Source organism: Poecile atricapillus, chromosome 37 (genome assembly GCF_030490865.1).
Source record: "Poecile atricapillus isolate bPoeAtr1 chromosome 37, bPoeAtr1.hap1, whole genome shotgun sequence".
Classification (NCBI taxonomy): domain Eukaryota; kingdom Metazoa; phylum Chordata; class Aves; order Passeriformes; family Paridae; genus Poecile; species Poecile atricapillus.
The window spans coordinates 3,038,671-3,055,521 of NC_081285.1; the positions used below are offsets into that span (position 1 = coordinate 3,038,671).

Below are 16,851 nucleotides of genomic sequence, written 5' to 3' on the forward strand. Positions count from 1 at the left end.
TGTCTGTGACGTCATTTCGCTGCGTTGCGAGGAGGGTGGGCGGGCTCGGTGACGTCATCGGAGGAGCCGCCTCGGCGGAGCCTGCCCCGTGACGTCACTTCCGCGCGCTGCCCCGGATGTTGTTGCCACGGCCGCGGCCGCAGGACGGGCACGGGCGCGGGCGCGGCTCCGGATCCTCCCCGTTCACAACCGCGCTCCGAGCGGCCGGGGGAGGGGGGGGCGCGGCGTGACGTCAGCACGGTGATGTAACAGCAGCCCCCCCCCCCTTCCCCGGTTCGGGGGGGGAGGCGGCGGCGAAACCCCCCCAAAACCCCCGATCCCCCCCGAGACCCCGCCCCAACATGGCGGCGGCGGCGGGGGGCGGGGTCTCGCCGGGGGGCGGAGCCTCGCTGGAGGAGGAGTGCGAGGTTGTGCGCGTGCGCGTCAAGGTAAGGCTGGGGCGTGGTTGTGGGCGGGGTCTCGCGCGGGCGCGGTCATTATGCTAATTTGTGGGCGGAGTTAAGGGTGGGGTCACGTGGGCTCGGACAGCCAATCAGCTCGGCGAGGCGGGTGTGGCGCCGGCGGGAAATTTTCCCGCCTCTCGGGTCACGTGAGGGCCCGACAGCCAATCAGCGGCGCGGGAGGAGCTCCGCGTTGTCGCGGTGAGGGGAGAGCGCCGCCATGTTGGGTCACTGTGAGGGGCCGGGGGGCTCCGGGACTCTCCGGGACCCCCGCGGGACCTCCCGGGACCCTCCGGGACCTCCTGGCGCTCCTCCCGCAGAAGAGCGAGGGGCAGCAGCCGCCCGAGTTCCGCTCGTTCGCCGTGGACCCGCAGATCACCTCGCTGGATGTGCTGCAGCACATCCTGGCCCGAGCCTTCGACCTGCAGGGGTGAGCGCGACCCTTCTCCCCCCAAAACCCCACCTGGGACCCCCCTGGAACAGCCAGGTGACCTCACCTGTCACTCTTTCAGGAAGAAAAGCTTCGTGCTGAGCTTTGCGGCGCGGGACGGGCAGGGCCAGGACACCTTTGTGCCTCTGCTGAGCGATGGTGACCTGGCCAACGCCTTCACCTGCGCCCGGCCCACCCTGAGGCTGCGCCTGGATGTCAGGAACCCCCCCGACAGTGAGTGACACACCTGGGACACACCTGGGACGTGATGGGTGGGTGGAGACACACCTGGGATGCACCTGGGACACTCACAAACGCACCTGGGTGGGAGAAATCGTCTGGGACGCACCTGTGGTACAGCTGGACACAAAGGGACATACCTGGGATACACCTGGAAAGGCAAAACACACCTGAGATACACCTGGGATAGTCACAGACATAGCTGGGACACACCTGTGGTACATCTGGGTGGTGGGAGACACACCTGGGCACAGGGGGACACACCTGGAATACACCTAGAAAGGGAAAACACACCTGAGATACACCTGGGATAGTCACAGACATGGCTGGGACACACTTGGGCACAGGGGGACACATCTGGAGTACACCTAGGGAGGGAAAACACACCTGGAACACATCTGGGCATAAAGGGACACACCTGGGTGGGTGGGGACATGCCTGGGCATGAGGGGACACACCTGGAATGCACCGTGGGAGGGGAAACACACCTGGGACATATCTAGGATAGTCACTGGCATACCTGAGACACACCTGGGCACAGGGGGACACACCTGGGTGGGTGGGGACACACCTGGGAACAGGAGAACACACCTGGAATACACCTAGGGAGGGAAAACACAGCTGGGACACACCTGGGCACAGGGGGAACACACCTGGGACACACCTGGGAGAGTGGGGACACACCTGGGAGAGTGGGGACACACCTGAGGACCCACCCCTGGGACACTCAGGTGCTTTCGTTCGGGTGTCAGGCGGTGCTGAGCACCTGGGGGAGGGTCCCAGGGCGGGGCTCAGGTGTGTCAGGTGGGGTTCCCAGGTCTCTCAGTTACCTGTAGCTCAGGTGTGTCAGGCAGAGCTCCCAGGTCTCTACACCTGTAGCTCAGGTGTGTCAGGTGGAGCTCCCAGGTCTCTACACCTGTAGCTCAGGTGTGTCAGGCGGGGTTCCCAGGTCTCTCAGTTACCTGTAGCTCAGGTGTGTCAGGCAGAGTTCCCAGGTCTCTACACCTGTAGCTCAGGTGTGTCAGGTGGAGCTCCCAGGTCCCTCAGTTACCTGTAGCTCAGGTGTGTCAGGCGGGGTTCCCAGGTCTCTCAGGTGTGTCAGGGGGAGCTCCCAGGTCTCTCAGGTGTGTCAGGTGGAGCTCCCAGCTCTCTCAGTTACCTGTAGCTCAGGTGTGTCAGGCAGAGCTCCCAGCTCTCTCAGTTACCTGTAGCTCAGGTGTGTCAGGCAGAGCTCCCAGCTCTCTCAGTTACCTGTAGCTCAGGTGTGTCAGGCAGAGCTCCCAGCTCTCTCAGTTACCTGTAGCTCAGGTGTGTCAGGCGGGGTTCCCAGGTCTCTCAGGTGTGTCAGGTGGGGTTCCCAGGTCCCTCAGTTACCTGTAGCTCAGGTGTGCCATCCCCAGGCCCGTTGCTGGAGGACTGGGACATCATCAGCCCGCGGGAGGTGGCGGCGGCCGAGCCTCTCCCCGAGCGCCGCTCGCTGCTGGCGGCCGCCCTGCCCTTCACCCAGGCGCTGCTGGCACAGGTGAGCACACCTGGCCACAGGTGAAGCTTCTCCCCGCCCCCGCCGGAAGCTTCCGGCGCCGTCCCAGCGCACCTGTGCCGTTCCCCGCAGGTGGGCCGGACGCTGGCGCGGGCGCAGGCGGCCCTGGCGTGGCCCGAGGGGACCCCGGCGGTGTCGCCGCCCCCTCCCCCTCCCCCGCCCTGCGCCCCCCTGAGCGACGCCGACCTGAGGTCGTACCTGGGCCCAGGTGGGCGCCTGCTGCGGCCCCAGGAGCTGCGGCTGCACGTCTTCCACGGCGGCGTCGAGCCCGGCCTGCGCAAGGTGAGACACGGGAAAAGCTCGTGGGGTGCACCTGGGGGTGGGATTGTACCTGGGGTACATCTGGGGGGGTCCTGGTCACACCTGGGGGGGTTCTGATCACACCTGGGGGGGCAGGGGTACAGTCAGACACACCTGGGGGGGTCCTGGTCACACCTGGGGGGGGTTCTGATCACACCTGGGGGGGTCCTGATCACACCTGGGGGGGTTCTGATCACACCTGGGGGGGTTCTGATCACACCTGGGGGGGTTCTGATCACACCTGGGGGGGTTCTGATCACACCTGGGGGGTCCTGATCACACCTGGGGGGGTTCTGATCACACCTGGGGGGGCAGGGGTGCAGTCAGACACACCTGGGGGGGTTCTGATCACACCTGGGGAGGTTCTGATCACACCTGGGGGGTCCTGATCACACCTGGGGGTTGTGGTTACAGTTCAGACACACCTGGGGAGGTTTGGATCACACCTGGGGAGGTTCTGATCACACCTGAGGGATCTGCTCACACCTGAGACGCACCTGGGGAGGTTTGGATCACACCTGACACACACCTGGGGTCCTCTGAGCCACACCTGGGGGTCCTGGTTACATCTAAACCCCACCTGGGGTGTTCTGGTCTCACCTGAATCACACCTGGGGTGTTCTGGTCTCACCTGAATCACACCTGGGGTGTTCTGGTGTCACCTGAGTCGCACCTGGGGTGTTCTGGTGTCACCTGAGTCACACCTGGGGTGTTCTGGTGTCACCTGAATCACACCTGGGGTGTTCTGGTGTCACCTGAGCCACACCTGGGGTGTTCTGGTGTCACCTGAGTCACACCTGGGGTGTTCTGGTGTCACCTGAATCACAGTTGGGGATCTGATGTCACACCTGGGGATCCTCAGGTTCATCCTGAGCGACACCTGAGAGTTCCCTGATTCCACCTGGGGTCACCTTTGAGCCTCTCTGAGCCTCAGTGTCCCTTGGACAGGTGTTCTGGTGTTACCTGCTGGACATGGTTCTGCTCTCACCTGTCCCATTCCCCCCATCCAGGTGTTCTCACCTGTCCCATTTCCCTCTCACCTGTCCCATCCTCTTCCAGGTGTTCTCTTCTGTCCCATCCCCATCTCACCTGTCCCATTCCCCCCATCCAGGTGTTCTCACCTGTCCCATTTCCCTCTCACCTGTCCTATTCCCCTCTCACCTGTCCCATTCCCATCTCACCTGTCCCATTCCCCTCTCACCTGTCCCATTCCCTCTCCAGATGTCCTCACCTGCCCCATTCCCATCTCACCTGTTCCATTTCCATCTCCAGGTGGTCTGGTGTTACCTGCTGAACGTTTTCCCGCTGTCACCTGTCCCATCTCCCTCTCCAGGTGTTCTTACCTGTCCCATTCCCCTCTCACCTGTCCTATTCCCCTCTCCAGGTGTTCTTACCTGTCCTATCCCGCTCTCACTTGTCCCCTCCCCCTCTCCAGGTGGTCTGGCGTTACCTACTGAACATTTCCCCCTTCTCACCTGTCCCATCCCCCTCTCACCTGTCCCATTCGCTCTCCAGGTGTCCTCACCTGTCCCCTCCCCCTCTCCAGGTGTTCTCACCTGTCCCATCCCCTCTCCAGGTGTTCTCACCTGTCCCATCCCCTCTCCAGGTGTCCTCACCTGTCCCCTCCCCCTCTGCAGGTGGTCTGGCGTTACCTGCTGAACGTTTTCCCCTCGGGCCTCACGGGCCAGGAGCGCCTGTCCCACCTGCGCCTGAAGGCGGCCGAGTACTCCTCTCTGAAGGTGGCCCTGGCCACCCGCACGCCGCCGGCCGAGCTGGCCCAGGTGGCCGCCGCCGTCCGCAAGGACGTGGTGCGCACCGACCGCGCCCACCCTTACTTCGGCGGCCCCGAGGAAGGTCACCCTCACCTGGCCGCCCTCCAGGCCCTGCTGACCACCTTCGCCCTGGGCCACCCGCGCCTGTCCTACTGCCAGGGCATGTCGGACGTGGCCGCGCCGCTCTTGGCCGTGCTGGACGACGAGGCCCAAGCTTACCTGTGCTTCTGCTCCTTGATGCGCCGCCTCGCGCCGCGCTTCCGCCCCGGCGGCCGCGGCCTCTCGCGGGCGTTCGCTCACCTGCGGCGGCTCCTGCGCCGCGCCGACCCGGCCTTCTGGGCGTTCCTGGCGGCGCGCGGCGCTCACGACCTGCTCTTCTGCTACCGCTGGTTGTTGTTGGAGCTCAAGCGGGAGTTCGCCTTCGAGGACGCCCTGAAGGTGTTGGAGATCACCTGGAGCTCGCTGCCGCCGGCGCCGGCGCCGCCGCGCCCCGGGGTGCCGCTGCTGGGGGCGCCCCTGGGGGCGCGCAGGGCGGGGAGGGGCTGGAGGGAGAGGAGGGGGCTGCGGCCGCGGCCGCCCAGGAGGAGGAGGAGGAGGAGGAAGGTGGCGGTGGAGGAGGAGGAGGGTGGTGCTGGTGGTGGTGGTGGGGTGACGGAAGGTTCTGGAGCTGGGTTTGGGGGTTTGAAGGGTTCTGGGGGTGGTTTGGAGGGTTCTGGAGATGTTGCCAGTGGTTCCAAGAGCTCCAGCGATGTTCTGGAAGGTTCTAAGAGCATCCAGGAAGGTCCCAAGAGCTCCAATGATGTTCTGGAAGGTTCTAAGAGCATCCAAGGAGGTCCCAAGAGCTCCAGTGATGTTCTGGAAGGTTCTAAGAGCATCCAGGAAGGTCCCAAGAGCTCCAGTGATGTTCTGGAAGGTTCCAAGAGCATCCAAGAAAGTCCCAAGAGCTCCAGTGATGTTCTGGAAGGTCCCAAGAGCTCCAGTGATGTTCTAGAAGGTTCCAAGAGCTCCAATGACTTTCTGGAAGGTTCCAAGAGCATCCAAGGAGGTCCCAAGAGCTCCAGTGATGTTCTGGAAGGTTCTAAGAGCATCCAAGGAGGTCCCAAGAGCTCCAATGATGTTCTAGAAGGTTCCAAGAGCATCCAGGAAGGTCCCAAGAGCTCCAGTGATGTCCTCAAGAGTCCCAAGAGCTCCAGTGATCTTCTAGAAGGTTCTGAGAGCATCCAGGAAGGTTCCAGGAGCTCCAGAGATGACTCCAAGAGCTCCAGCGACGTCCCCGGTGGTGCTGGGGACAGCCAGGAGGGTCCCAGGAGCTTGAAGAAGGTTCAGGAAGGTTCCGAGAGCTCCAGGAAGGTCCAGGGGAGACCCCCCAGGGATGGTGGAGAAGCCCCCGAGGACTCCTGGGGTGGCCCCAGGAGGGTGGAGGAGGCCACGGACGCCCTGGAGATGGAGCAGAGACCCCAGAGCCTCTGCTGGGGGGCTGGGGGTGACCCCAGGAGAGGACACGGTGACCACAGAGAGGGCCATGGGCCAGGAGAAGGACGAGGTGACCCCAGAGGAGGACGAGGTGACCTCAGAGAGGTTCAGGGTGACCTTGGAGATGGACACAGCTTTGGAGAAGGCCACCACGACCCCAGGGATGGCCACAACATCTCCAAGGATGACCACAAGTCCAAGGATGACCACCAGAACCCCAAAGATGGCCACCATGACTTCAAGGATGGCCACCATGACCCCAGGGATGGCCACCATGACCCCAAAGATGGCCACCATGACTTCAAGGATGGCCACCATGACCCTAAGGATGGCCACCATGACCCCAGGGGTGACTACCATGACCCCAGGGATGGTCACAACTCCAAGGATGACCACCACAGCCCCAAGGAAGACCACAACGACCCCACACACGACCACCACGACCTCAAGGACGACCACCACCACCCCAAAACCACCCCCACCAACCCCACCACCCCCGAAGACCCTTGGGGTGGCCGTTGGGCTTGGGAAGACCCTTCCTCCTCCTCCTCCTCCTCCTCGTGCTCCTCAGGCTCCTCCTCCTCGGACGAGGAGGTGACGGTGGAGGACGACGGAGCTCCTCTGCCACCGCCAGAAGAGCTGGGCCAGGGGAACCCCTTCCTGCTCTTCGTCTGCCTCGCTATGCTGCTGGAGCAGCGCGACGCCGTCATGGCGCGCGCCGGCGACTACAACGAGGTGGCCATGCACTTCGACCGCCTGGTGCGGCGCCACCACCTGCCCCGCGTCCTGCGCCGCGCCAAGGGGCTCTTCGCCAGGTACCTGGAGGGGTGGGGAGGGTCCGCGCCCGGGGGAGAGCAGCTGGGGTCTCCATCGGGGTAATGGGGGGTGGGGGAGGGTGTGTTTGGGGTCTTTGGTGGGGGTGGGGGATGGGGAGGGGGGGTGTTGGTGGGTGGTGGGTTCATGGAACGTCTCGAAGGGGTCTTGAGGTGGTTGTGAGAGGCTCCAGAGTCACTGGGGGTCTTTAGGACAGCATGGAGACCCCATGGAACATCTCAAAGGGGTCTTGAGGTGGTTGTGAGAGGCTCCAGAGTCACTGGGGCTTGTAGGACAAGGTGGAGACTCCATAAAACGTCTCAAAGGGGTCTTGAGATGGTTGTGAGAGGCTCCAGAGTTACTGGAGAGCTGTAGGACAGCATGGAGACCCCATAAAACATCTCAGAGAAGTCCTGAGGTCATCATGAGAAGCTCCAAAGTTAATGAAGATTTGTAGGACAAGGTGGAGACCCCATAAAACATCTCAGAGAGGTCTTGAGGTTGTTGTGAGAGGCTTCAAAGTCACTGGGGGTTTGTAGGACAGCATGGTGACCCCATAAAACATCTCAGAGAAGTCCTGAGGTCATCTTGAGGGTCTCCAAAGTCACTGGGGGTCTGTAGGACAAGGTGGAGACTCCATAAAATGTCTCAAAGAGGTCCTGAAGTTGTCCAAAGTCACTGGGGGTTTGTAGGACAAGGTGGAGACCCCATAAAACATCTCAGAGAAGTCCTGAGATCATCTTGAGGGTCTCCAGAGTCACTGGGGGTTTGTAGGACAAGGTGGACACCCCATGAAACATCTCAGAGAGGTCCTGAGGTCACCTTGAGGACCCTTTGGTCACTGTCAGGGTCTGTAGGACACTGTGGGGACCCCCGCCTGGGGTCAGGGGGGTCCTTTTGGGGACCCCAAGGCCACCACGAGGTCCCCAGGGCCACCTCAGGGTCCCCAGGGCCACCTCAGGGACCCCAAGGCCACCACGAGGTCCCCAAGGCCACCTCAGGGTCCCCAGGGCCACCTCAGGGTCCCCAAGGCCACCACGAGGTCCCCAAGGCCACCTCAGGGTCCCCAAGGCCACCTCAGGGTCCCCAAGGCCACCCTGGGGTCAGCAGGGACCCCCAGACCTCCCCACGACCCCTCCCAGTATAAACCAGTACAGCCCAGTGCCTCCCTGCTGGGTTCTGCACCACCATGGGCCATCCCAGTATGAACCAGTATAAACCAGTACGGAGCAGCGCGGTATCCCGGCCGGGAGCTTCAGCAGCTGCGTGGCCTTGGGCCGGACCAGTATGGACCAGTATGGACCAGTATGGGGCTGGGAGCCCAACTGGGAGCCCCACACGCGTCGCTTTGTGCGGACCAGTACGGACCAGTATGGACCAGTACGGACCAGTACGGACCAGTATGGACCAGTATGGACCAGTGCCTTGCCGTGGCCTTCAGCCATCCAGCACGCACCAGTACGGACCAGTATGGACCAGTACGGACCAGTCCGGCAGCCAAACTGGGAGCTCTTCACGGCTGTGGCTGGTGGCCTTGCGTCCTCCCAGTACAAACCAGTACAAACCAGTACAAACCAGTTCAAAACCAGTTCAAACCAGTCCGGAGCTCGCCCCAGGATCTCTTCACCCGCGTGGCCTTGTGTCCTCCCAGTACGGACCAGTACAGACCAGTATGGACCGGTAGGGTGTCCCCATTGCTGCGTTGATGCCCATAGGCCTTCTCCCAGTATGGACCAGTACAAACCAGTTCCTGCCCCTCCCCTCCCCCCACCCTGGGTGCCTTCTCCCCTCCCCCCCCTTTATTTATTGCCCCTCCCCCCCCAGCCCGGGGGGGTCCCGGGGGGGTCCCGGAGGTGCCGGAAGCGCCAATAAACGATGCCTGGTACTGGTGTGGCTCCCAGTATGGACTGGGACGGACTGGGAGGGGGCTGGGGGCTCCCAGTATGGACTGGGAATGAACTGGAGGCTCCCAGTATGGACTGGGATGGACTGGGAGGGGGCTGGGGGCTCCCAGTATGGACTGGGACGGACTGGGAGGGGGCTGGGGGCTCCCAGTATGGACTGGGAATGACTGGAGGCTCCCAGTATGGACTGGGACGGACTGGGAGGGGTTTGGGGGCTCCCAGTGTGGACTGGAGGGACTGGGAGGGGGCTGGGAGCTCTCAGTGTGGACTGGGAATGAAATGGGGATCCCAGTATGGACTGGGAAGGATTTGGGGGCTCCAGTATGGACTGGGAAGGAATTGGAAGCTCCCGGTGGGGACTGGGAGGGACTGGGAAGGGTTTTGGGCTCCCAGTATGGACTGGGAGGGGTTTGGGGCTCCCAGTATGAACTGGGAAGGAGTTTGGGATCCCAGTATGGACTGGGAAGGAATTGGGGGATCCAGTATGAACTGGGAAGTGATTTACCGTTACCAGTATGAACTGGGGAGTTCCCAGTATGAACTGGGAGGGGTTTTGGCGTCCCAGTATGGACTGGGAAGTGATTTGCCGTTACCAGTATGGACTGGGGAGTTCCCAGTATGAACTGGGAGGGTGTGGGCAGGGGCGGGGCCGGGACTGGGATTTCCCCAGTGTTCCCAGTTTGGGTCCTGTTGCTGGCTGAGGGTGCTCCCAGTTCCCCCAGTTCCCTCCCAGTGCCCCCCAGTCCCTCCAAGTTCCCCTCCCAGTGCCCCCCAGTCCCTCCCAGTTCCCCTCCCAGTGCCTCCCAGTGCCCCCCAGTCCCCTCCCAGTTCCCCCAGTTTCCCTCTCCAATCCCCCCAGTCCCTCAGTGCCCTCCCAGTTCCCCCAGTTCCCCTTTCCAGTCCCTCCCAGTCCCTCCCAGTCCCTCCCAGTTCCCCTCAATCCCTCCCAGTGTGCCCAGTTCCCTTTCCCAGTCCCTCCAGTTCCCCCAGTTCCCTCCCAGTGCCCCCCAGTCCCTCCCAGTTCCCCCAGTTCCCTTTCCAGTACCTCCCAGTCCCTCCCAGTTCCCCCAGTTCCCCCTCCCAGTCCCTCCCAGTCCCTCCCAGTTTCCCTCCCAGTGCCCCCCAGTCCCTCCCAGTTCCCCCAGTTCCTCCCAGTCCGGAGGTGACGTCCCCACCACCTTTGGGCGCTTCCGCCCGGAAGAGACCTCGGGGCCCCCCGGAGCTTTTGGGCCTTTTTGGGTTTTGAGTTTTTTGGGGTTTTTTGGGGGGTATTTTTGGTTTTTTGGGGTTTTTTTTTGGGCATTTTGGGTTATTTTGGGTTATTTTTGGAGTTTTTTTGGTTTTTTTGGGAGTTTTTTTTGGTATTTTTGGAGGTAATTTTTTAGGTTTTTTGTTGAGTTTTTGGTATTTTTGGGGTTTTTGGGGGGGGTTTTTTTGGGGGGGCGTTTTGGTTATTTTTGGGTTTTTTTGGGGGGGGTTTTTTTGGTTTTTTTTTGTTTTTAAAAATTTTTTGGTGTTTTTTGATTTTTTGTGGGTTTTTTTAGGTATTTTTTTTTTGGTATCTTCTTGGCAGTTTTTTTAGTTTTTTGGGGTTTTCTTTGTTATTTTTTGGGTTTTTTTTTTGTATTTTTTTGGTATTTTCTTGGGGTTTTTTTTGTGGTTTTTTTTAGTTTTTTTGTGGCTTTTTTTCATTTTTGGGGTATTTTTTGATTATTTTTTGGTGTTTTTGGTCAGTTTATTTGGGATTTTTTTGGGGTTTTCTTTGGGGTTTTTTTGTTATTTTTGGTATTTTTGAGCAGGTTTTTTGAGTTTTTTTTTTTTATTTTCTTGGGGTTTTTTGTGGGTTTTTTTAGGTTTTTTGTGGGGTTTTTGTATTTTCTGGGTTTTTTTTATTTTTTGGGGATTTTTTGGGTTTTTTTTGGGGTTTTTTTGGGGTGTTTTTGGGGATTTTTTGGGTTTTTTTTTGGTTATTTTTTGGTATTTTTGAGCAGAGTTTTTTTTGGTTTTTTTTATTTTGGGGGATTTTTTAGGGGTTGTTTTTTGGGGTTTTTTTTTGGGGGTTTTTTGGGGATTTTTGGGGTCCCCCTGGAATTGGGGATGAGCCGGGGGGGGCGGCAGGGGGGGGACAACGTCCCCTCGGAGCTGCTGGAGCAGCAGGAGAACCTGAGGATCTTCGAGCTGCTGGGCAGGAAATGCGTGGTGAGGAACTGGGGAACTGGGACGGGACTGGGGGAACTGGGAGGGACTGGGGGGGCACTGGGGAGCACTGGGAGGGGACTGGGGAGCACTGGGAGGGGACTGGGGAGCACTGGGAGGGGACTGGGAGGGACTGGGGGGGGAACTCAGGGGGCTTGGGGGGACTGGGGGGGGCTTGGGGAGGAACTGGAGGGGACTGGGAGGGACTGGGGGGAACTGGGGAGCACTGGGAGGGGTGAGAGGGAACTGGGAGGGACTGGGGAGGAACTCGGGGGAACTCAGAGGGGCTTGGGGGGCACTGGGAGGAACTGGGAGGGACTGGGGGGGGGCACTGGGGGGAACTGGGAGGGACTGGGGGGGCACTGGGAGGAACTGGGAGGGACTGGGGGGGGCACTGGGGGGAACTGGGAGGGACTGGGGGGGCACTGGGGAGCACTGGGGAGGGGACTGGGGAGCACTGGGAGGGGACTGGGGAGCATTGGGAGGGGACTGGGAGGGACTGGGGGAGAACTCAGGGGGCTTGGGGGGCACTGGGAGGAACTGGGAGGGACTGGGGGGGCACTGGGGAGCACTGGGAGGGGTGAGAGGGAACTGGGAGGGAACCGGGAGGGAGCTTGGGGGGGACTGGGAGGGAACTGGGGGGCACTGGGACGGACTGGGAGGGATTAGGAGGGAACTTGGGGGGACTGGGGGGGTGACTGGAGGGGAACTGGGGGGGACTGGGAGGAACTGGGATGGACTGGGAGGGACTGAGGGGGACTGGAGGGACTGGAGGAACTGGGGGGGGACTGGAATGGATTTTGGTGTCCCCGGGATGGATTTTGGTGTCTCCGGACTGGATTTTGGGGTCTCCAGGGGGGATTTTGGGGCAGTCTTGGGGGATTTTGGTGTCCCCAGGATGGATTTTGGTCCCTGGGATGGATTTTGGGGTCTCCAGGATGGATTTTGGGGTCTCCAGGATGGATTTTGGGATCCCTGGGGATGGATTTTGGGGGGATTTTGGGGGTCTCCAGGATGGATTTTGGGGTCTCCAGGATGGATTTTGGGGTGCCGGGGGTCCCACCCCTCCGTGTCCCACAGACCCTGGTGACAGCCGTGGTCCAGCTGCTGGTGGCCGAGCCCGGGGGGGTCCCCGGGGGGGTCCCGGGGGGTCCCGGGGGGGTCCCGGGGGCTCCTGGACCCTTCGGGGCTGCGGCGTCGCCTGCCTGGTTCGGGGACAGCCCCCGCCGCTCCTACTTCATCCGCATCTTCCCGCCTGCCCGTGAGTTCTGGGGGTCCCCCAAAACTTGGGGAGGGGTCCCCTAAACCTGGAGGGTCCCCAAAATCCTGGGGGGGGTCCCTAAAATTCAGGGGGGTGGGTCCAGGACAGCTCCCGGTGCTTCCGTTTTGTCGTTCTCTTATTTGAGGAGGGTCCCAAATTCTGGGGGGGTCCCAAAATCACGGAGGGGTCCCCAAAATTTTGGGAGGGGGGTCCTAAAAATTGGGGGGGGGTCCTTAAATCCTGTGGGGGGATCCCAAATCCAAGTGAGGACCCCCAAAATCTTGAGAAGTCCCCAAAATTCTGGGGGAATCCCCAAAATCCTGGGATGGGGGAGGGGTTTGGGGTTGGGGGAGGGGTTTTGGGGGGTCCTGGGGGGGTTTTGGGGGGGTCCTGAGGGGGGTTGGGGGTCCCTGACCCTAAATCCCCCCTCCCCCCCCAGGCTGGGGAGCTCTGGTGGGAGCAGGAGCTGCAGGGGGGGATGGGCTACAAGACCCCCACCCCCTTTTTCCACACCTTCATCAGCCACGTGAGTGGGCGGGGCCGGGGGGCGTGGCCAAGAGGGGGCGTGGCCAATGGGGATATGGGCAGGGCCAATTTTGAGTGGGCGTGGTTTATCGAGTGGGCGTGGCCAAGGAAAATGGGCGTGGTCACTTTGTGTGGGTGTGGCCTGTGCTTGATGGTGCATGGCCATATAAGGGCATGGGTGTGGCAGTGGGCGTGGCCTCTTAATCAGGGCATGACCATATAAGGGAATGGGCGTGCAGTGGGCGTGGCCTTTGTTAATCAGAGCATAACCATATAAGGGGAATGGGTGTGGCATTGGGCGTGGCCTTTGGTATCATGGCATGACCATATAAGGGCATGGGCGTGGCAGTGGGTGTGGCCTCTAGTCAGGGCAGACCATATAAGGGAATGGGCGTGGCAGTGGGTGTGGCCTTTGTTAATGAGGGCATGACCATATATGGGAATGGGCGTGGCAGTGGGCGTGGCCTCTTAATCAGGGCATGCCCATATAAGGGAATGGGCGTGGCAGTGGGCGTGGCCTCTAATCAGGGCATGACCATTTAAGGGAGTGGGCGTGGCCTTTGTATTCACGGCATAGCTATATAAGGGAATGGGCGTGGCACTGGGCGTGACCTTTGGTTAATCAGGACATGACCATATAAGGGAAAGTGGGCGTGGTTATCACCAATGGGGCAATGCCATATAAGGGAAAGTGGGCGTGGTTATCAATGGGTGGGTCAATGCCATATAAGGGAAAGTGGGTGTGGTTATCAATGGGGCAATGCCATATAAGGGAAAGTGGGCGTGGTTATCAATGGATGGGCCAATGCCATATAAGGGAAAGTGGGCGTGGTTATCACCAATGGGGCAATGCCATATAAGGGAAAGTGGGCGTGGTTATCAATGGGTGGGGCAATGCCATATAAGGGAAAGGGGGCGTGGTTTTGGTAAGTGGGCGTGGCCTGGCTCCCCACGGACGCTCCTGATTGGCTCAGGAGGGGTGGGCGGGGCTGAACTTCGCGTCCCGAGGCCGAGGGCGGCGACGTTTGAGGGGCGGCTCCAGGAGCGGCTGCGGCGGCGACAGCAGCGGGGGGGTGAGAGACCCCTCCCCAAAATGCACCTGGGGAACCCCGAAATGCACCTGGGAGCCCCAAAATGCACCTGGGAACCCCCAAAATGCACCTGGGAACCCCCAAAATGGACCTGGAACCCCCCAAAAGTCACCTGGGAACCCCAAAATGCACTTGGGAGACCCCAAATGCACCTGGGAACCCCAAAATGCACCTGGGAACCCCGAAATGCACCTGGGGAACCCCCAAAATGCACCTGGGACCCGGAAAATGGACCTGGAACCCCCCAAAATGGACCTGGAACCCCCCAAAATGCACCTGGGACCCCCAAAAATCCATCAGAACCCTCCCAAATCCCCTTGGAATCCCCAAAATCCACCGGAATCCCCCAAAAAAATCCTTTGGGGACCCCAAAATCCCCCCCAGCCCCTCCCCCACTGACCCCTCCCCCCATTTTTCCCCCCCCAACAGAGAAGCAGCTGCTGCCCCTCCCCCACCCCCCGGGCACGGTGAGTCCCTGACCCCCCCCCGGGATTTTGGGGGGATTTTGGGGTCTCTGGGAGGATTTTAGGGTCACGGGGGATTTTGGGAGGATTTTGGGGTCACTGGGGGATTTTGGGGTCACTGGGGGGATTTTAGGGGGATTTTGGGGGGATTTTGGAGTCATGGGGGGATTTTGGGGAGATTTTGGGGATTTTGGGGTCATGGGGAGGATTTTGGGGGTCACTGGGGGGATTTGGGGAGATTTTGGGGGGATTTTGGGGTAATGGGGGATTTTGGGGTCATGGGGAGGATTTTAGGGTCACTGGGGGGATTTTGGGGGGATTTTGGGGTCACTGGGGAGGATTTTGGGGTCACTGGGGAGGATTTTGGGGGATTTTGGGGTCACTGGGGAGGGATTTTGGGGTCACTGGGGGAGATTTTGGGGGGATTTTGGGGGATTTGGGGGATTTTGGGGTCACTGGGGAGGATTTTGGGGGGATTTTGGTGTCCACGGGGGGGTCCTCACCCCCCCTGACCCTCCCTGTGCCCCCCCAGAGCGTCGGGGGAAGCCTCCCCAGGACCCCCAACCCTGATGGTGAGTGGGGGAGGGGTCCTGCCCCATTTTGGGGGGGCTTGGGGAGGGTCCCAGAAAGGAATTGGGGAGGATTTTGGGGTCTCTGGGGGAATTTTGGGGCTCTTTGGGGCAATTTTGGGGTCTCTGGGGGGATTTTGGGCTCTCTGGGGGGATTTTTGGCTCTCAGGGGGGATTTTGGGGCAATTTTGGGGCTCTTTGGGGGATTTTGGGGTCTTCGGATAATTTTGGGTCTCTGGGGGAGATTTTGGCGTTTCTGGGGAGGATTTTGGGGTCTCTGGGGGGGATTTTTGGGCTCTCAGGGGGGATTTTGGGGCTCTTTGGGGTAATTTTGGGCTCCCTGGGGATGATTTTGGGCTCTCAGAGAGGATTTTGGGCTCTTCAGGATAATTTTGGGGCCTCTGGGGGGATTTTGGGCTCTCTGGGGGGGATTTTTGGCTCTCAGGGAGGATTTTGGGGCAATTTTGGGGCTCTTTGGGGGAATTTTGGGGCTCTTCAGGGTAAATTTGGGGTTTTTGGGGGGATTTTGGGGCTCTTTGGGGTAAATTTGGGGTTTCTGGGGGAGATTTTGGGGTGGATTTGGGGTTTCTGGGGGGGATTTTGGGGTCTTTGGGGTGGATTTTTGGCTCTCAGGGAAGATTTTGGTCTCTTTGTGGGGAATTCCGTGGTCCCATAACAATTTTCCCCCCTCCAGGCCCCCCAATTCGGCCGTGCCCATCCCCAACCCCGACATCACCCCCAGCCGCTACCGGGGGCTGCCCAACCCCCCCTCGGGCCCCTCCCCACAGCGGGGGACCCCCCCCCAGGCCGGAGCCCCCCCCGGGGGGGAGCAGAAAAAGGGGGGGGGGGCGCAAGAAAATCTCCAAGGCCGATATTGGGGCCCCCTCGGCTTCAAGTGGGTCTGGGGGGGATTTTGGGGGTCTGGGGGAATTTTGGGGGGGGATTTTGGGGGGTTTGGGGGGAATTTTGGGTTTTTTGGGGGGGGTATTTGGGGTCTGGGGAGTGGGGAGGGGTTTTTGGGGTTTTTTTGGGGGGTTTTTTTTTGGGGGTCTGGGGGGGATTTTGGGGTCTGGGGAGTGGGGAGGGGTTTTGGGGAGTGGGGAGGGGTTAGGGGGTTTTTTGGGGGGGGTTTTGGGGGGGATTTTGGGGAGTGGGGAGGGGTTTTGGGGGGGATTTTGGGGGAGTGGGGAGGGACTGTGGGGTTTTTTTTTGGGTCTGGGGGGGAATTTTTGGGGTCTGGGGGGAAATTTTTGGGGTCTGGGGAGTGGGGAGGGAATTTGGGGTTTTTTGGGGGGGTTTTTTTGGGGGTCTCCGGGGGGCTTTGGGGTCTGGGGGGGTCTGGGGGGGTCATGGGGGGGGGGTCTGGGGGGGGGGGGTCTGATCTCTCTCCCTCCCCCCAGGCACGTCGGGCACATCGGGTGGGACCCCAACGGGGGATTTGATGTAGGTGACCCTCCCCCCACTGAGACCCCCCCAGAGTGACCCCAGTGTGGGGGAGGGGCCCCAGAGTGACCCCAGAGTGACCCCAGAGTGACAGTGACCCTGATCCCATAGAGTGACCCCAGAGTGACCTCAGAGTGACCCTGAGTTGACCAGAGGGACCCCAGAGTGACCCCAAGGGGTGACAGTGACCCCAGAGTGACCCCCAAAGGGGTGACAGTGACCCTGTGAGGGGTGACAGTGACCCCAAGGGGTGACAGTGACCCCAGAGTGACCCAAGGGGTGACAGTGACCTTGTAGGGGGTGACAGTGACCCCATAGAGTGACCCCTGACCCCTGTCCCCTGTCCCTGTCCCCGTCCCCAGCTGGCCGCCCTGGACCCGGCCCTGCGGA

At 60.7% G+C, this 16,851-nt stretch overlaps 1 protein-coding gene across 1 annotated transcript; it reads left to right on the forward strand.

The window, feature by feature from the left end:
• Positions 1-119: 119 nt before the first annotated feature.
• Positions 120-7,074, forward strand: LOC131591056 (TBC1 domain family member 25-like). The gene is made up of 8 exons (XM_058861484.1): positions 120-428; positions 761-870; positions 953-1,104; positions 2,511-2,632; positions 2,723-2,932; positions 4,588-5,304; positions 5,350-5,716; positions 5,747-7,074. The coding sequence occupies exons 1-8, from the start codon at positions 342-344 to the stop codon at positions 7,072-7,074; spliced, it is 3,093 nt and encodes a 1,030-aa protein (XP_058717467.1). The 5' UTR covers positions 120-341.
• Positions 7,075-16,851: the final 9,777 nt, after the last annotated feature.